The sequence below is a fragment of the Nicotiana tabacum genome, chromosome 3 (assembly GCF_000715075.1).
Source record: "Nicotiana tabacum cultivar K326 chromosome 3, ASM71507v2, whole genome shotgun sequence".
NCBI lineage: Eukaryota > Viridiplantae > Streptophyta > Magnoliopsida > Solanales > Solanaceae > Nicotiana > Nicotiana tabacum.
In genome coordinates this window covers 67769558-67787765 of record NC_134082.1, presented here as the reverse complement: position 1 = coordinate 67787765, position 18208 = coordinate 67769558, and the positions used below count along the sequence as shown (strand labels likewise).

At 37.6% G+C, this 18208-nt stretch overlaps 1 protein-coding gene across 1 annotated transcript; it reads right to left on the bottom strand.

Annotated features, from left to right (window-relative positions):
* Positions 1-12067: 12067 nt before the first annotated feature.
* LOC107762151 (putative NAD(P)H dehydrogenase (quinone) FQR1-like 2) lies at positions 12068-17500 on the bottom strand. The gene is made up of 3 exons (XM_016580478.2): positions 16707-17500; positions 12420-12640; positions 12068-12313 (listed from the first exon to the last, which is right to left on the bottom strand). The coding sequence occupies exons 1-3, from the start codon at positions 17255-17257 to the stop codon at positions 12300-12302; spliced, it is 786 nt and encodes a 261-aa protein (XP_016435964.1). The 5' UTR covers positions 17258-17500; the 3' UTR covers positions 12068-12299.
* Positions 17501-18208: the final 708 nt, after the last annotated feature.

The following is an 18208-nucleotide window of genomic DNA, read 5'->3' as shown; positions in this document are numbered from 1 at the left end:
ATCATTGCATCAGTAGGGTAAGTGAGTTACAATTTTGCTAACGACTCACAAATCTTCCCAGTACAAACTGGGTTAGGAAATTTTGTTTGTTTGTTTGTTTTGGTTGTCAGGGACCCGCCTGTAGAACGGAGTTTGCGGTATGTCGAAGATCGAAGAAGTCAGGAGTCCGCCTGTAGAACAGAGGAACATTTTTCAAGATCAAGCAGTGACCCACTGGAAAGCAGAAGGTTACAACAGAAATCCCCAACATTCAATCCAAGTTAGAAATAGTAGAAGCTCGCCTCAAGAATGCGAGTCAACAGTCTGTGATGATCAACAGAAGCTGGTCACAAAATAAAAAAAAAAGAAGAGAAAAAAGGCAAGCATAGAAAAAAAAAGAAAAAAAAAAGAGAAAAAAAAAGAGAAAAAAAAGAACCCAAAATACGGAAGTGGAGAACAAATGTGGTCTGCTCAAGAACTAGCACCTACAACTAGCAAGTCAAGGTTCAAATCCAAAGTCTGTATGAAGCACCATTCAAGACTCAAAATCAAGTTTCAGAAGACTTAAAGATAGGAATCCTTGTAACTAGTAGCTGATAGGCTTAGTTAGTCTTTTTCAGTTTTCATTTTTGTTGTAATGACAGGACCGCGGACCGGAACCTCAACGGAACGGCACCTCGATCGGCTCTTCACCTCGGTACAATCTACCATCTCTCATTCCCGAACTACACGTGGCCTGATTCCTGTATAACCAAGGATATGTAGGCAGCTCAGATACCAGGGCTCGGTCACATTCTCTTCCTTTCCTTAGTGTAGTCCCTCCAAATAATGGTCGGGTCAAAAACATGTCTAGTCGTTCTTTGTCGGAAAACTCTTCGTGTTTCCAGTCAAAGAGGGCAGCTGTAGACGTGTGATTTTTGACCCTCCCCGAGAATTTTTACATTTTTAGCTTAAATATGTAATTTAGGTCTAATATAGCTATTTTGACTATTTTTGCTTTATTTCGTTGCAAAAAGAAAAATTACAAAAAATATATATAAAAATTTTTAGTTTATGTATTTCTCATAAACTTGAAAAATACAAAAATAGTACCTTATTTTGTACTTTACATAATTTCGAAAATTACCAAAAAAAAATATAGTTCTATTAATGTTTTGTAGTCATTTTAAATTTTGAAAAATACAAAAATATTACTTTATATTTTATCTTTATATAAAAACGAAAATTACAAAAAAGAAATAGTTTTATTAATATTTCGTAGCTATTTTAATCTTGAAAAATATTTAAAAAGATATAGTTTTGTTTAAATATTAGTCTTATTTTGGTAGCTATTTTGCTTACATAGGATTAGTCGAACAACGTCGTGTTCTTAATCGGGTCCGGGCAAAAGAATAATATTCGGGTTCAAACTACCCGTTTTTAGGCCTAATTTCGGACCTAGCCCATAATAATTCGAGTCCACCACACATGAGGGGATACGCGTGGGGAACACGGACAGAATCCCATACACGGGGAACCCCACCACGCGTGGGGGACACAAGTCTCGAACCCCACCACACGTGGGGCTCATTTTTCTGGGCAAAGTTACACAAATACGCGGTTGGAAAATTTTGGAGGGGGGGACTTTGAATTTTTTTGAAGGGAAAGAGTCACTGTTCATCTTTCTTCTTCAAAAAAGAAGAAGAAAACCAAAACAGAAAACTCTACTGTAAAAAAACCTACCAGCCCAACTCCATCACCATCTTGTCCAAACGCCATCACCCAAACACCACGTCCAAACACCTACACAAAACCAGCCGCGACGCCCTCCCCCCTCACGTCCGAACGACCATCGCTTTCTTCCTCCATTAAATCCGATGAGCACTGTTACTTCGCCTCCGTCGTCAACTAAAACCAGTCACACCCCCACGACCACCTGCTGAACCAGCAGAATCCGGCGACCATCGTGACCCTTCCACCTCCGTCAACCACCCGCAACCCTACTGTTAAAACCCTCCGTAGCTGCTCCTTCCTCACTAGCTGAACCCGTAAACGACCCCCGCGCCTCAGCTGCTATCAAGCAGCAGCTGCCGTTGCTTTCCTCGTCGACCCACCACCACTGCTTCAGCTGTTCTGTCCAAACACGATAACCAATCAGCCCATGTTATCGCTATTCCTTCACTGTCGTGGTGCAGTCCGTTTGAGGTCGTCTTTGGTTCGTCAAGGTCCGGTACGTCGAGGTTGTTGCTGTCCATTTTTGGCGAGTTCAAGATGTTGAAACTCGACGTTGCTGTTAAACGTGAGTATTCATGTTATTTTTGTTGGCTCAGTGTGTTCTTTGCTTTCACGTCTTGTCTCGGTAAATTTGAGTAATAGTAATATATTTGCCATATTTTAAAGTTTATCTCGTCATGTTAGTTTATCACTGATTGTTAGTGTTATGTTCTGTTGTTAATTTTATATTTTTGTTTATCACTAATTGTCAGATGTTTGCCATTTATTGTTAGATTATTAGCTTATATTTCATTAAACTAGATTAAGAGGAAAAAGAATGATAGTTTATAAATAGCGTCAAATTAGTGATTGGTGGCAATATTGTTGTTTGTATGTAATTAGATTAAAGGAACTGGGGGTGCATCTCATGTGACCCGGCTCCAATTTGGAACAAAATTAAATAGAACTTATCGTGAACCACTAGTGCGTTACGTATAGCATGGCTTGCAATATATTTTAATAACTTTGAATTAACTCTTTAAATAGATAAAGTAAAAATGTAGTAACTTTAAGTTTACCCTTTTAAAAAAATAATAATAAAAACGAGACGAGCCTCGCCAAATGAAAACGCACAGATTGCGGGGCCCTCACAAAATATATGTATTAAACACTTAGATTCCGAGACGGGCCGATTAGCAAATTTCACGGCCCTACCCAAAATAATAATGCGCTAGTTGCTTTAGGCGCGCCTTTAATAATTTAATTTTCTTAAACTCGGGTGCACATTTATGTGACCCAAATCCAAATCTCAACGGAGTCGAAATGTGTCTCTAATCACGGGTACATTGATTGTGACGTGGTTTGAGATGCATTTCCATGACATTGCAAATTCCTTTTAAAAAATAATGAATGATACGAGCCTCGACAAACAAAAATGCACAAGCTGCGGGGCCCTCTAAATGTATATATTAAATACTTAGAATTCGGGACAGGCCGTTTAGCGAATTTCACGGCCTTTTCCCAACATAACAATACGCTAGTTGCTTTAGACGCGTATTTAATAATGTTATCTTCCTAAACTTGGGTGCACATTTATGTGACCCAAATCCCAATCTCAACAGAGTCGAAATATAGCTCTAACCACGGGTACATTGATTGTAACGTGGTTCGAGGTGTGTTTTCCACGATGTTGCAATTCTTGATAAAAATAACATTAAATGATAAAAGCGGTTAAAAGATAAAATTGGCACATAAGTTCATATTTGTATAAAATCAGATAATCAAGCCGAATATAACAGTTGAGCGACCGTGCTAGAACCACGGAACTCGGGAATGCCTAACACCTTCTCCCGGGTTAACAGAATTCCTTATCCGGATTTCTGGTGCGCAGACTGTAATATGGAGTCATTCTTTTCCTCGATTCGGGATTAAAATTGGTGACTTGGGACACCTTAAATCTCCCAAGTGGCGACTCTGAAATAAATAAACCAATCCCGTTTCGATTGTCCTTTAATTGGATAAAACTCCCTTGCACCCTCTCGGGTGCGGAAAAAGGAGGTGTGACACTAGGTACTGAAAGGATAAGCTTATTATACCCGGTATGGATAATCTTCTACCGGGGGTAATGTTTATCCATAACTGGGTACTGAAAGGATAAGCTTATTATACCCGGTATGGATAATCTTCTACCGAGGGTTATATTTATCCATAACCGGGTACCGAAGTGATAAGCTTCTTCAGGAAGCTTATTTCCAATAGAGTACTAAATAGATAAACATATTTACGGTGGAGTCCCATATGGATAAGCTTCTTCAGGGAGATTATTTACAATGGAGTACTAAATGAACATCCATAATATAATATATTTATAACACTCCCCCTTGGATGTTCATTAAAAGATAATGTGCTTCATTAAAACCTTACTAGGAAAAATCACGTGGGAAAAAGTTCCAGTAAAGGAAAAAGAGTACACATATTTAGTAAGACGCATTGTCAGGTGCCTTAAAAAACCTTATAAGGAAAACCCCATGGGAAAAAACCTTAGTAAGAGAAAAAGAGTGCATCACATATTTTACTCCCCCTGATGAAAACCTTGTTTCAAATATTTGAGTCTCCGCATTCCAATCTTGTATACCATCTTCTCAAAAGTTGAAGTTGGCAAAGATTTAGTGAATAAATCTGCTGGATTATCACTTGAACGGATTTGTTGCACATCAATGTCACCACTTTTCTGAAGATCGTGTGTGTAGAATAATTTTGGTGAAATGTGCTTCGTTCTATCTCCTTTTATACATCCTCCCTTCAATTGGGCTATGCATGCATCATTGTCTTCGTATAAAATTGTGGGTCTTTTCTCACATTCCAAACCACATTTTTCTCGAATAAAATGAATTATTGATCTCAACCATACGCATTCCCTACTTGCTTCATGAATAGCTATTATCTCAGCGTGATTTGAAGAAGTAGCAACAATAGATTGCTTTGTGGAGCGCCATGATATAATAGTACCTCCATATGTAAATACGTAGCCGGTTTGAGATCGAGCTTTATGGGGATCAGATAAATAACCTGCATCTGCATAACCAACAAGGTATGCACTATCTTTGTTAGCATAAAACAAACTCATATCAAGAGTTCCCTTTAAATATCGCAATATATGCTTAATCCCGTTCCAATATCTCCGTGTAGGAGAAGAACTATATCTTGCTAGTAAATTAACAGAAAATGCTATGTCAGGCCTTGTAGCATTAGCAAGATACATTAGTGCACCAATTGCACTGAGATAGGGTACTTCGGGACCAAGGAGTTTCTCGCCCTCTTCTGGAGGTCGGAACAAATCCTTATTCACTTCAAGTGATCGAACAACCATTGGTGTACTCAATGGGTGCGCTTTGTCCATGTAAAAGTGTTTTAAGACCCTTTCTGTATAGGCAGATTGATGGATAAAGATCCCGTTTGCTAAATATTCAATTTGCAGACCAAGACAAAGTTTTGTCTTTCCAAGATATTTCATCTCAAATTCTTTCTTAAGATATTCAATTGCCTTTTGGAGCTCTTCTGGAGTTCCAACAAGATTTATGTCATCAACATAAACAGCAAGTATAACAAATTCTGATGCCATTTTCTTTATAAAAATACATGGACAAATAACATCATTTATGTAACCTTCTTTCAGCAAATATTCACTAAGGCGATTATACCACATGCGCCCAGATTGCTTTAAACCGTACAAAGATCTTTGTAATCTGATTGAATACATTTCCTGAGATTTTGCTTCAGACATTTTAAATCCTTCAGGGATTTTCATATAAATTTCATTATCAAGTGAACCGTACAGATAAGCTGTAACTACATCCATTGGATGTATTTCAAGCTTTTCATGTAGTGCTAAAATGATGAGATATCGAAATGTTATGGCATCCATAACAGGTGAGTATGTTTTATCAAAATTGACTCCAGGTCGTTGTGAGAATCCTTGTGCAACAAGGCGAGCTTTGTATCTTTGAACTTCATTTTTATCATTCATTTTTCGCACAAAACCCCATTTATGACCAACTATGTTTATACCAGCAGGTGTTTGGACTACTGGTCCAAAGACCTCTCTTTTAGCAAGTGACTTCAATTCCGATTGAATTGCCTCTTGCCATTTTGGCCAATCAGATCTTTGTCGATATTCTTCGACAGATCGAGGTTCAAGATCCTCACTATCTTGCATAATATTAAGTGCAACATTATGTGCAAAAATATTATCCACCGCTATTTCAGATCGATTTAAATTAATCCCATCACCGATCGAACTTATTAAAAGTTCCTCACTCACATGAGCTTCGGATTCATTGATTTCTTCAGGAATCTCAGAACTAATCAGATTTTGGGTCTCTTCAGGAGATCCCTCCATAGTATCGTTTTGATCATTTGTCGATTTTCTTTTTCGAGGATTTCGATTCTTAGACCCCAAAGGCCTACCACGCTTCAGGCATGCTTTAGGTTCACTATCTCTCATGCTAGTAGATAGTCCTACTGGGACATCAATTCGGATAGGCACATTCTCTGCTAGGATATGTGACTTAGTTATCCTTTTCAAATCAGTAAATGCGTCTGGCATTTGATTTGCTATATTCTGTAAATGGATGATCTTCTGGACCTCCTGATTACATATAGGGGTACGGGGATCAAAGTGAGATAATGATGAATTTTTTCACACAATTTCTTTTTTGATTTCCTTTTTCTCTCCCCCTAATTGTGGAAAATTTATTTCATCAAATCGACAATCTGCAAATCGAGCAGTAAATAAATCTCTTGTCAATGGTTCAAGATAGCGAATAATAGAGGGTGATTCAAACCCAACATATATTCCTATCCTTCTTTGTGGTCCCATCTTACTACGTTGTGGTGGTGCTACTGGCACATATACATCACATCCGAAAATTCGTAGATGGGCAATATTTGGTTCATGACCAAAAACTAATTGTGACGGAGAATATTTGTTATAATGTGTCGGTCTGAGACGGATAAGTGATGATGCATGCAAGATAGCATGGCCCCAAGCAGTAGTAGGCAATTTTATTTTCATAAGTAGTGGTCTTGCTATCAATTGCAGGCGTTTAATAAATGACTCTGCAAGGCCATTTTGAGTATGAACATAAGTTATAGGATGTTCAACTTTTATCCCAACGGATAGACAATAATCATCAAAAGCTTGAGATGAGAATTCTCTAGCATTATCAAGGCGAATAGCCTTTATAGGATAATCTGGGAATTGTGCCCTTAATCGAATTATTTGGGCTAATAGCTTTGCAAACGCCAGGTTGCGAGATGATAGTAGGCACACATGAGACCATCTTGAAGATGCATCTATTAGGACCATAAAATATCTAAACAATCCACTTGGTGGGTGAATAGGTCCACATATATCCCCATGTATACGCTCTAAAAAGGCAGGGGATTCAATACCAACCTTCATTGGTGATGGTCTAGTGATCATTTTTCCTTGACAACAAGCATCACAAGAAAATTCGTCATTTATAAGAATCTCCAAGTACTTTAATGGATGCCCACTCGAATTTTCAGTAATTCGTCTCATCATTATTGATCCGGGATGGCACAAACGGCCATGCCAAAGCACAAAAGTATTTGAATCCGTAAACTTCTGGTTTACGATAGAGTGTGCTTCAATTGTACTAATTTTTAAATAGTATAAGCCAGGAGATAAAGTTGGTAACTTTTCTACAATGCATTTCTGGCCAGAATATTCTTTGTAATACAAAGATATTCCCTGTTCATTTCATCTATTGTCTCAACATGATACCCATTTCGGCGAATATCTATAAAACTCAACAAGTTTCTTCGGGACTTGGAGGAGAACAATGCATTATCTATAATAAGTTTTGTTCCCTTAGACAGAAATATTATGGCTCTTCCGGAGCCTTCAATCAAACTTATATTACCAGAAATTGTTGAAACATTTGCTTTTTCCTTATGCAAATAAGAAAAGTATTTCTGATCGTTGAATATGACATGAGTTGTTCCACTATCAATAACACAAATATCTTCATGATTTGTCTTTGATCCAAACATAATATGAGGGTTATCCATATTCTTCAAAATAACATAAATAAAATATATTATAGTAAACATCATTATCAAAGCATAACTTTTATTTATGTACAACAATTACATAACCATACTATCTATTACAAACAACAAAAATTAAAATATTTATATTTCTACAGATTCACTACCGATTACATGACTTATTTCTCCTTCTGGGAGTGCAAAGTAATCAGCTACATCCAAATGAATGAAGTCTAAATTATCTTCAGAAATAAAATTTGCTTCAACATTTTTCTCTGTCTTCTTCAGGGAGGCTTGATAAAGCTCAACCAGGTGCTTTGGCGTACGACAGGTACGTGACCAGTGCCCTTTTCCTCCACATCTATAGCATGCATTTTCTGCATTTGGCGCTTGCACCGCTTCATGCTTTTGTTCCTTCCTTTTCCACTGCTGGTGTTGAGGAGGCTTCTTTGGTGCATTATTATTACCATGATTAGGATTTCTTCCCCGACCACGGCCATGACCACGACCTCTTCCACGTTTAGCTTGGTGGAAGTTCGTCTCATTCACTTCAGGGAATGGACAAGAACCAATAGGCCGGCTTTCATGATTTTTCATTAATAGCCCATTATGTTGCTCTGCTATAAGAAGATGTGAGATAAGTTCAGAATACTTTTTAAATCCCATCTCTCGATATTGCTGCTGCAGGAGCATATTCGAGGCATGAAAAGTGGTGAAAGTTTTCTCCAACATATCATGATCAGTAATATTATCACCACATATTCTAATAGCATATTCGAGGCATGAAAAGTGGTGAAAGTTTCTACGTTTTTTGGCTCATCGACTCTTTGATCGGTTTCTAGTTTCTACCAACAACTGAACTGAGTTGTGTTCAGTTCCTAAAACTGTTGTTTCCTTTTCCTCTCCTTTTTGTTCCAATCCTCAAAATTAAAGTTCCATTTCCCAACAAGAACTTGACGTAGCAATGCCAACTTGAAATCCGTTATGAACTCAATAAACGATGCCTCGATTAAACTTCCAAATAAACTGATTAGAATAGATATACAAAGGATATAGTCATAAACTAAGAAATAGCAACAGAAAGAAAGGAGATTTGGGAGACAAAGCCACAGAGAAAAATAGCGGGGGAGAGAGACTAGAGAGAGAGAAAGTTTCTACAATATTAAGCCTACCCTATCTGTGTTAATGTCTAGTCCCTTTTAACTGATTCCTTATTGCACTTCTTGGGCCTGGATCCCAAATTAATCTTTTTGAAGGTCTTCTGGCCCTGTGGCTTCTTCTCGATCCAATAGTTCTCCTAAGCCCAATAGCTTGATTCATAACAATACTTCTGTCCTCAATAAGAACCTTGTTCTCAAGGTTCGAGAGAGGACACTCCGATGAAAGAAAAGTGGAAGTTGTGTTGATTTGCGCCATAGGAAAGGATTCCCAAATAAAATCCTTCCTGGACACGGTAGAATCAATCCCTGCTCTATCAAATGTTGTGTGCTAGATAGATAAAAGCCGAAGACAATTGGATGCCAATAAAGCCATCAAGAGCACAATTAGGACCAAAAGAAAGTATGGAAGCACTGGAAATATAATACAGCCAACAATCCACACCTTTTCTATGAATCAACTTGTCATCATTTGAAAGTTGCTCAACCAGAGCTATAGCAAGTCCAGGCTCTCTAACGGTCTCGATTAACATTGAGTTCTCGTTTAAACTAATCTCAAGCTTTGCTATTCCAGTGTGCATTTTTTGATTAGCCTCATATCTAAGATCTATTGCTGTAAGAATATCATATCCCCTTTCAGTTTCTTGTAAAGCATATATGAGTTGGTCACACTTTTGATTGAGCCCGTGAATCTCGTCAATTCTTTCCTTCTTTTTCTTATACTACATCATCACATACTGCAGTTTGTCCTTCAAATAAATAAGGTATTTTCTCACTTCTACATGTCGAGCTTTGTTAGCTTTGTATATTTCTTTCTCAAGAGCGTGAAGTTCATCTCCTAGATCAATTTTTGCAGGATGTATCAGAACATGTTTAGCTACCTTACTAATCTCAAGAGCAAATCTTGGAATACGTTGATCTAGAGCTTCAATAAAGGTAACCTCACTACCAAGTGTTCTGTTGACCATAATATTTGGCGGGTGCTCCAGCAAATACCTCGAGCATCCCATGTATTCTCTCATCACCAACAAGCTCTCCCGATTTAGATAACAAGAAACCACAAAGATTTTGCGGATGTCCAGTATCAACCCAATTGCAAGAATTCCAGAAGGCTGATGCTATAAACTTATCAAGCTCCAAGTCGCCTGAAGCAACACAAAATACATAATTTCTTGCAACTCTAAGGAACATAGTAACCAAACTAGAGCCCGGGTCAAATGGGAAATCTAACCCCAACCGCTCCGATGGAAATAGACGCAAAGTTAAGATGGGTGCAGCATAACTAAGTCCAGTGAAGTGATCAAATATACCTCTTTTTATAAGTTGGTCGTAACTACTATTTAAAAGCATACAAGACATCTCATTTAAGCATTGGGCTATCTCAAGTCCATGTTGAATATTAAACATGACAAGGCCACCAAAACTAGAAAAATTAGCAGCAATCCATAATGGTTGTTTCACCATAATTGCAGGAACTAATTGTAGTATTTATTTTCCAATGGTAACAATTTCCTCTTCCTCATTGTTGTCTTTGTTTTCAACAGCATTAGCAAAGTCATTTGCCGCATCACCCAATGCGACAAGATACTCGGGATTAGTAGAAAAATGTGTCTCAATGGTATTCATAATAGGATCTTTAGACCAATCCGATGATTCTGTGAATACTTTGTGCGCCTCATTGTTCTGGTATACAGATGGCTCAACAAAGTATTGCGGCAAAGGGAAGTCAGCATCCTCTTTGTTTTCATCCAAAACCGAGTGACAGATCTCCTCCTTCACTTGAGATGCTGAAATTCTAGCACCTTCATTTTCAATTGATATTTGATGCATTCTCGTCACGACCCTCTGGTTTCACAGATTTTGGTGTTGGTAGCGTTGTTTCAACATTTACAACAATATCAGTATTCATATCCGACTTTTCACCAAACACCTTGTGGGCAAAGATGAAGTTATAGTTGTCTGATCGTGGATTTGAAGATTGGGGTAAAAGCGAGTTGGCCATGGTGCACCATGACGGAATAGCCGCACCTCGTGTCATATAATAGTCTGTTGTTGTAAGTTATCAGAGAAAGGCTAAATTCCCCTTAGGTGCATCCCGATTCCGAAAATGAATAAACAATTTGGCCACAAAGTGGTCCCAATCCGCAAGTTGTTTGTTTCGATATAACCAATAATACCAATCCAAAGCCTCGCCATCCAAATATAAAGAAGCCAACGATAATTTATGATCAGAAAAAATATTATAGCGGGTGAAATACTGTTCTACCTGGAATACCCATGCCATAGGGTTATCGCCGTTGAATCTGGGTATTGTCACCGATGTAGCTTCCATGGATGAATACAAACCAAAGCTAGAATGTTGGATGTTGGGGTCTACCATGGTAGACAAGTCAATGAAAGCACCAATGTTATGAACTCAACAAAATGATGCCTCAATTAAACTTCCAAATAAACTGATTAGAATAGAAATACAAAGGATATAGTCATAAACGCCTAGTCCTTTTTAACTGATTCCTTATTGCACTTCTTGGGCCTGGATCCCAAATTAATCTTTTTGAAGGTCTTCTAACCCTGTGGCTCTCGACCCAATAGTTTTTCTAAGCCCAATAGCTTGATTCATAACCAAATCTGCCATAAGGAAAATTGATGCACACTTTCACAAGTCACAACAGCACAGAGTTGCAGCTCTTCAGCAGCTGGAAAATCTCTAGCTTTACCAAGTCGATAGTGGTTAAGCACCACTAACTTCCTTCACTGTCTATGTTGACTGATGATGACAACGACGCTGGTAGCATAGTAACCCCTAAAGGAAACGCACGTAAGGAGAAGACCAAACGATGATAATAATTTTCTTTCTCAATAATGCTAGTGTTTAGAACAGCTTGCACACCTAGATTATTTCGTCAGGTATCTGCCATCTCCCACCAGCACAGGATAAGACTATCCACCAATGACAATAATGAAGATAAGATGATCGAAAATAAGGCTGGAAAAGCTAGGAAAAAGACTAGTCAGGACCGAAATTGGAATGTTCACCAAAGGAAGCCAGATTATAAGGTTTCCAGCTAAAACAAAAGATGTTTCACCCTATAGAGTATAACAGCCAGATAAGCAAAAGAAACGAAAAAGGGAGAGAGGGGAAAAGAAACAAGCATCCCGGGGAGTTGAACAACAAATCTGAAAGTCCATATATCAATGAATATTTTTAATAATACAACAATGCTTAGGAAAGAGATATCAAAACCATGTACAGACTTTTACACAAGAACAAAGGTTGACAAGGAAATGTAGAATATGCAAACATTGATACCAAAGAGGTAAGGGAAGGGGCGTGGAGGAGAGGATTATAAATAATGTAATATATGTATTCAAGATAACAAGCATCTTCATGTCCAATCAGATGATGTGAACTGCAAAAACCAATGAAATGGAGGTGAAATCAATCTATCAACGAAAAAATATAATGAATATTTTGATTTGGATATAAACATAAGATTTTGAGACAATTTCATCAACCCTGAAGCTTTTTGACTACTGCAGCCATATATTTGCCCTGGTGTTCAGCAAGCGCCAACTCCGTTTCACTAGCTTCTCTTGTGCCATCACCAGCAAAGACCCCAGCACCATACGGAGTACCCCCTCGGATGGAGTCCATTTTGAACATACCAGCTCCAAAAGTGTATCCAATTGGAACAAACAGCATACCATGGTGGGCTAGTTGGGTGATAGCTGTCCAACTACATATAAACACCACAATAGTGAGCAGTGACCTCTTCCCTCCTTTTCAAGAGGTAACATTGAAACAGGCACTATACAAGGCTATCTCATAAGCTAGAAGCTCGAGAGACGAAACTATTGACATAAGGAGATCCGGTCCCATTAAATTTCAAAGAAGCAAAAAGGTAAATAGTGACAAACAAGTCCTAGAAAAAGCAAATGATTTTTTTATAGGTAATAGCAATGAGTGATTTTTATGCTACTTGATTAGGTACTTTATGATGTTACAGCGGCTGGAGAAGCAATTAAGTCTGTCGGCCTATTTGAAACTCTTAATGCAACAAGGTCTAGAAAGCAACCAGGCGCTGCCCCTACTAGCAGTACATAAACTATATGATTGCACCGATTAGAGTTTTAAATTTTATAACCAATGGCACAAAATAAAACTAAACATGGTCTTAAAGTTTTTCACCAGTTGCACAAAATTTTAAACTAAACATGAATACCTCAAAAGTACAAGATTTTCTTATATTACCTTAACTAATCTTTTGTGCAATATCAGAAAATTACTTTGGAAAAGATAACAGTAGCAACTAATCAAGCAACGCCTCAATCCCAAAGTTGCAGTAGACTATGTGAATCCTAAATAACCATTTGGCTATATTAGTCCCTCCTTCTTTCAAGTAGGTAACGTTGAAACACGCTATGTATAATTCATGTAATCAAAAGATTTTAATAGCTTCTAGAGTACCATTAAAATAATGGGTTATCCAATAAATTAGAAGTTAGTACATTAATCTGTTCACATAAGGAGATCTCACCCATTAAAATCTCAAAGGCAAAAGAGGTAAATGGTGATTGGTGACAAATAAATCCTAGAAATAGCAACAAGTGATTTTTATTCTACTTGACTAGGTATTTTACAATACTAGTGTGGCTGGAGAAGCAATACAACTGTCAACCTACTAGAAATCATACTGTGACAAAATCTACAAAAGTAACTAGGCATATGCAAGTATTCCTCTATTAGTACTATGTAAACTGTTTAACCAAGACTACAAAAGTTAAACTAAAGCATGGATACCCCATAATACAAGTGTTATGGGCACACCCAAGGGTGCGTCCTAGTGTCACTAAAGTGGGTTGAGAACTATGAGGTCTCAAGTTCAAATCTCACCGGAGGCAAAGACACTAGGTGATTTCTTCCCATCTGTCCAAGCCTTGGTGGACAGAGTTTCCTATGACCTATTGCTGGTGGGAGGTGGCAGATATCGCGCGGAATTAGTCGAGGTGCATGCAAGCTGGCCCGGACAACACGATTATTAAAAAAAATACCACAAAGGTTAAATAAATCATAGATACGTCATAATACAAGTTTTATAGTAGCATACAATTATTTTGGGCAAAACAACAACTACCGCTGCGCTTCAATTCCAAGCAAGTTGGGGTTGACTAGATGAATCCTCTATGTCCATGTTGCTTCACTTAGGCTCATCTTAGTCAAACTAGTCTTAGCAGACGCGCATTGCGCATGTCCCTCGTGTTAATGAAAATAAATTTCTAAAAACAACATAAAAAAAATTAAAAAAATGTATTTACGTTATAATATAGAAATTAATAAAAAATAATAAGTTCAAAATGATAAAATTAATCATATTTAGAAGTTTGATCTACTCTAGTAGTTTTTCATTCAGCTTGTTCTTGTACTTGCTTCATTGTACAAAAAATAAAAATGGACAAAAAATTTGAGTATACTTCCAGTTCTAGGTCTTTCTATTGTTCAAAGGAAAAAGAGCGTCCTAATTGCTCTTCAAAGTCTAAAATATTATCTACCCCCTACCTTAAATATGAATTATCATTGATTCTTCCATATATTTTTTTTATATCAAAATTGTGTTTTTCACTCATTTTTTTAACGTGCTCTTTATTAGCATAAAAATTGCAGGATGAGTTAGTTACTTTAATTTTCATTTATTTACTCCTTTTTCACAGAATATAAATCCATGAAAAGTAACATATAAGAAATATTATTATGCTACATATATAGTTCAAATAAAGAAAAAAGTTTATGTAAGGTAGATTTTTAATTGACTTTAAATTCTTAAATTTTAGGACTTCTTACCTCGTTCAAATAAGTAAATATTTAATAATCAAATTTAGCCGACTTCAAAGCACTAAATATTAGGATAATAATTAAATGACTATTTTTTCTAGTGGGGACTCTATTTTTTAAGGGTAAAAAAGGTGAACGACATTTCACTAAGGATCTTCGTGCTTTTAATATAGTAAGTATAGATGTTATATAACATAGAATTTGATTAAAAGAAAAAAGTTTCTCTGGCACATATATCTCTGGCAAAAGATTAAAAGACTCCTAGTAGAAATGGATCTAAAGTAAACGTACTAACATGACTAAAACTTAAGTCCAACTAATTGGTATTGCCTAACAGATCTTTTCCTTCGATTGTGCCCTGTTTTAGAAAAGATAACAATATCAACAATTACACATCGCCCCCAAAATCAGGGTCAACTATGAATTCTCACCATACCACTTTACTCAGACCAGTCCTCCCATATCATTAGAAAAGATAAATTAATTCTTAAAAATATTAAAACTTTAACCAGCACACTTACTTGGTCAACACTTGTAATAGCAAAATTATATGACCACATCATACACACCAAAACAATAAAATGCAAGTAAGGACTCGAGGTGTTATAATATCTATCTTGACCTTCAAGTCGTCTGAAATGCCTGGTTAAGCAGTAAACACCTATCAAAGCTATTAGAAAGAACTTACAGAAAATTCACCTAGTCTTTCAGACTTTTGTTCATAGAAACACCCACTTCATAGCAGGGCACAAAGATTAACTATTCTTTTCACAAGATAGAAAATTTCAGATATCCAGTGTTGACTAGTCTCCATTCTCAGTTTAGATGCACATTACAATTCTCAAGTAAAGGAAGAGTAGTGTCTATTTGTCAACACTAAAATCCCAGTTTTAATAACAAACCGCCATTTCTGCAACCACTGCAATAATTTTTTTGGGGAGCGCAGATGTAATCCATAACATGGTACAAATTCTTAATAGACTTAAAGTATGCAACAACATTTCCACCATTCTGCATGAGGAATATCAGGTGTCCTTTATTGCATGAGAGTCATTTCATAACTTGATAAATATGCATGAGGAAAATCAAGTGAAAGACATATTTATTCTGGACTTAGAGACTCTGGTTAGGAAAGCTCCTTCAGAAATATGCTCTTTTTATGCAATTTGGTGAATTCCATCTGAGTTTGTTGAAAGCATTTTTTGGGACAGAGAATAGTGCTTCGCTTTTCTGTAGGACCAAGTGGCTTGTTCATTTCTTAGGCACTAGAGCTTTAGATGCTCTCAATGCATTCCTTCCACCTGATTATCAAAAAAATAAATGCATTCCTTCCATCCATTTACATTTGGATGGAATGTTGCATCTAAATTGTGTTTGATATTTACGCATTACATGGTACATAATGGGATTGATGATTTTTTTTCCTTTCACAAATTGGTTTGTTCCATGTGTAGCTTGTTTTCGCAATTTTGCCTCAGATACGATCATTATATCAAAGCAAAATCAGCAACTCTTCTAATGTCTCAAGTTGCTCATTAGCCATTAGACATGAAAAACCCAGCTAATCTACATCAATAAAGAGTAATTGGTTCCCAAAAGTTGGGTTTGGTACTTCATCACAATAAAAGGTGTGACCAAAGGCGGAACCATCATATAAGCAATGATGCGCGCACACACCCACTACCTTGGACTAGGACTAAACACAACATGCACACAGGCACACACATCTATCCATCATATAAGCAATGGTGCACGTGCATCCTCTACCTCATAGTAGGACTCTATATACACAAAACACACACATACACTCTCTCTTATAGCCCGCCGCATACCTGCATTACCTACTTCTAGAATGTTCACAAAGTAGATGGATCTGCGGATAGTCATATAACAACTCAATCCAAAAGATTAAACAATTATCGAGATCAAAACATCTACACAAATTAAGCAATCCAAAACGGTTAAAGTCTTACGCAGTGGTTTCTTGTCCACCTCCTTGAGTCCCAGTACTAACAAAAAACCCAGCAGGCTTCCCCGCAAGCTTCTGCTCCCTCCACAACTGTCCAGTAGAATCAAAAAACGCCTTCATTTGAGCCGCCATGGACCCATACCTAGTCGGAAACCCAAACAAGAACCCATCAGCACCAGCAAGCTCATCTGGCGAGGGTATTTCCGGAATTGAATCATCCTTCACTGGGGCCCGCATTTGAACGAGAACCTCTTCTGTTAGGGTTTCGGGAGCCCGATAAAGAACTGCTTCCACACCATCCACTGCTTCTACTCCTTTCTTCATTTTCCTTGCTAAGCTCTCCACGTGTCCGTACATGGAATAAAATATGATGAAGATTTTCAGGTTCTGGGTCTGGGTCTTTTCGGGAACTGAGTCTCTGGCGGATTCGGTTGCTGAAACGGCGTCGTTTGTGGCAGAATCGGGCTCGACGGCGGGGATGGGGGGTGGTGGATTGTGGGAGGTGGATTTGGAAATCTTTTTCTTGCTGGGTACACAACCACCTCCTTTACCCATTATAGTATGAATTCAATTTTAGGAGTGTTGATTGGGGGGTTTTATTAGGGTTTCAATAGTGAGAGATTTGGATCGGAACTGATGGGCAGTGGCCGGCGGAGATGGGGGATAGGACTTAGGAGTGATGATGATGATGAGCTCGCCGTGGACTTTGCTGGGACATGCTACCAGAAAGAAGCGGCGTCGTTTTAAGTTTGACTTTTTGTTTCTTACTTTCAAAACCGAACCAAAACCGATAACCGAACCGAAATCGAAGCTTAACGGCTTATTGGTATCGGGTTAACGGTTTAACAGACGGGGAACGAATTGAAATTTATTGATTAACGGCTGCTAATCGGTTTTATGGCAGATTATTCAATTTTCTTAACGGATAATCCGTTAACCCGTTAAGAATATATATATGTTAAATATCAAAAATCCTTCCACTTCCGGTACTCTATCTCTAACGCTTAATTCCTAAATAATCAAAAACCTTAAAGCCTGAATTTCAACCAGCAGGTATGTGTACCCTACTGTATGATCTCTCTCTGCAATTTGAATGGTTTAGTTGAATGGATATTCAGTAGCATATGATCTTAAATCAATAAGGAAACAGTAGTCTTTTCCTCCATTGAAACATTACTAGGCTACTTGTATAATGTTGTTGTATGTAATGAATAAGGAAATATTGTTTTCTCAGTTTGATGATTATGATCGCTCTTCAATGCATATAAATAATGACTGGTAAAGTTATTCCCATCCATATTCTTGCTTTTCTATGTGATGGTTGGCAACCATTGCTTCATCTTTTCACTCTACACCACATGACACACTACATCATTCTTACGTAGGCGTTAATTATTAATGCACGCAATATAGATTGAATTAGGCCGATAAATCGCCCAATAACAGCCCGATAAAATCTAAACCGATACCAATCCGCTCGATATCTTATCGGGTGGCTAACGGATT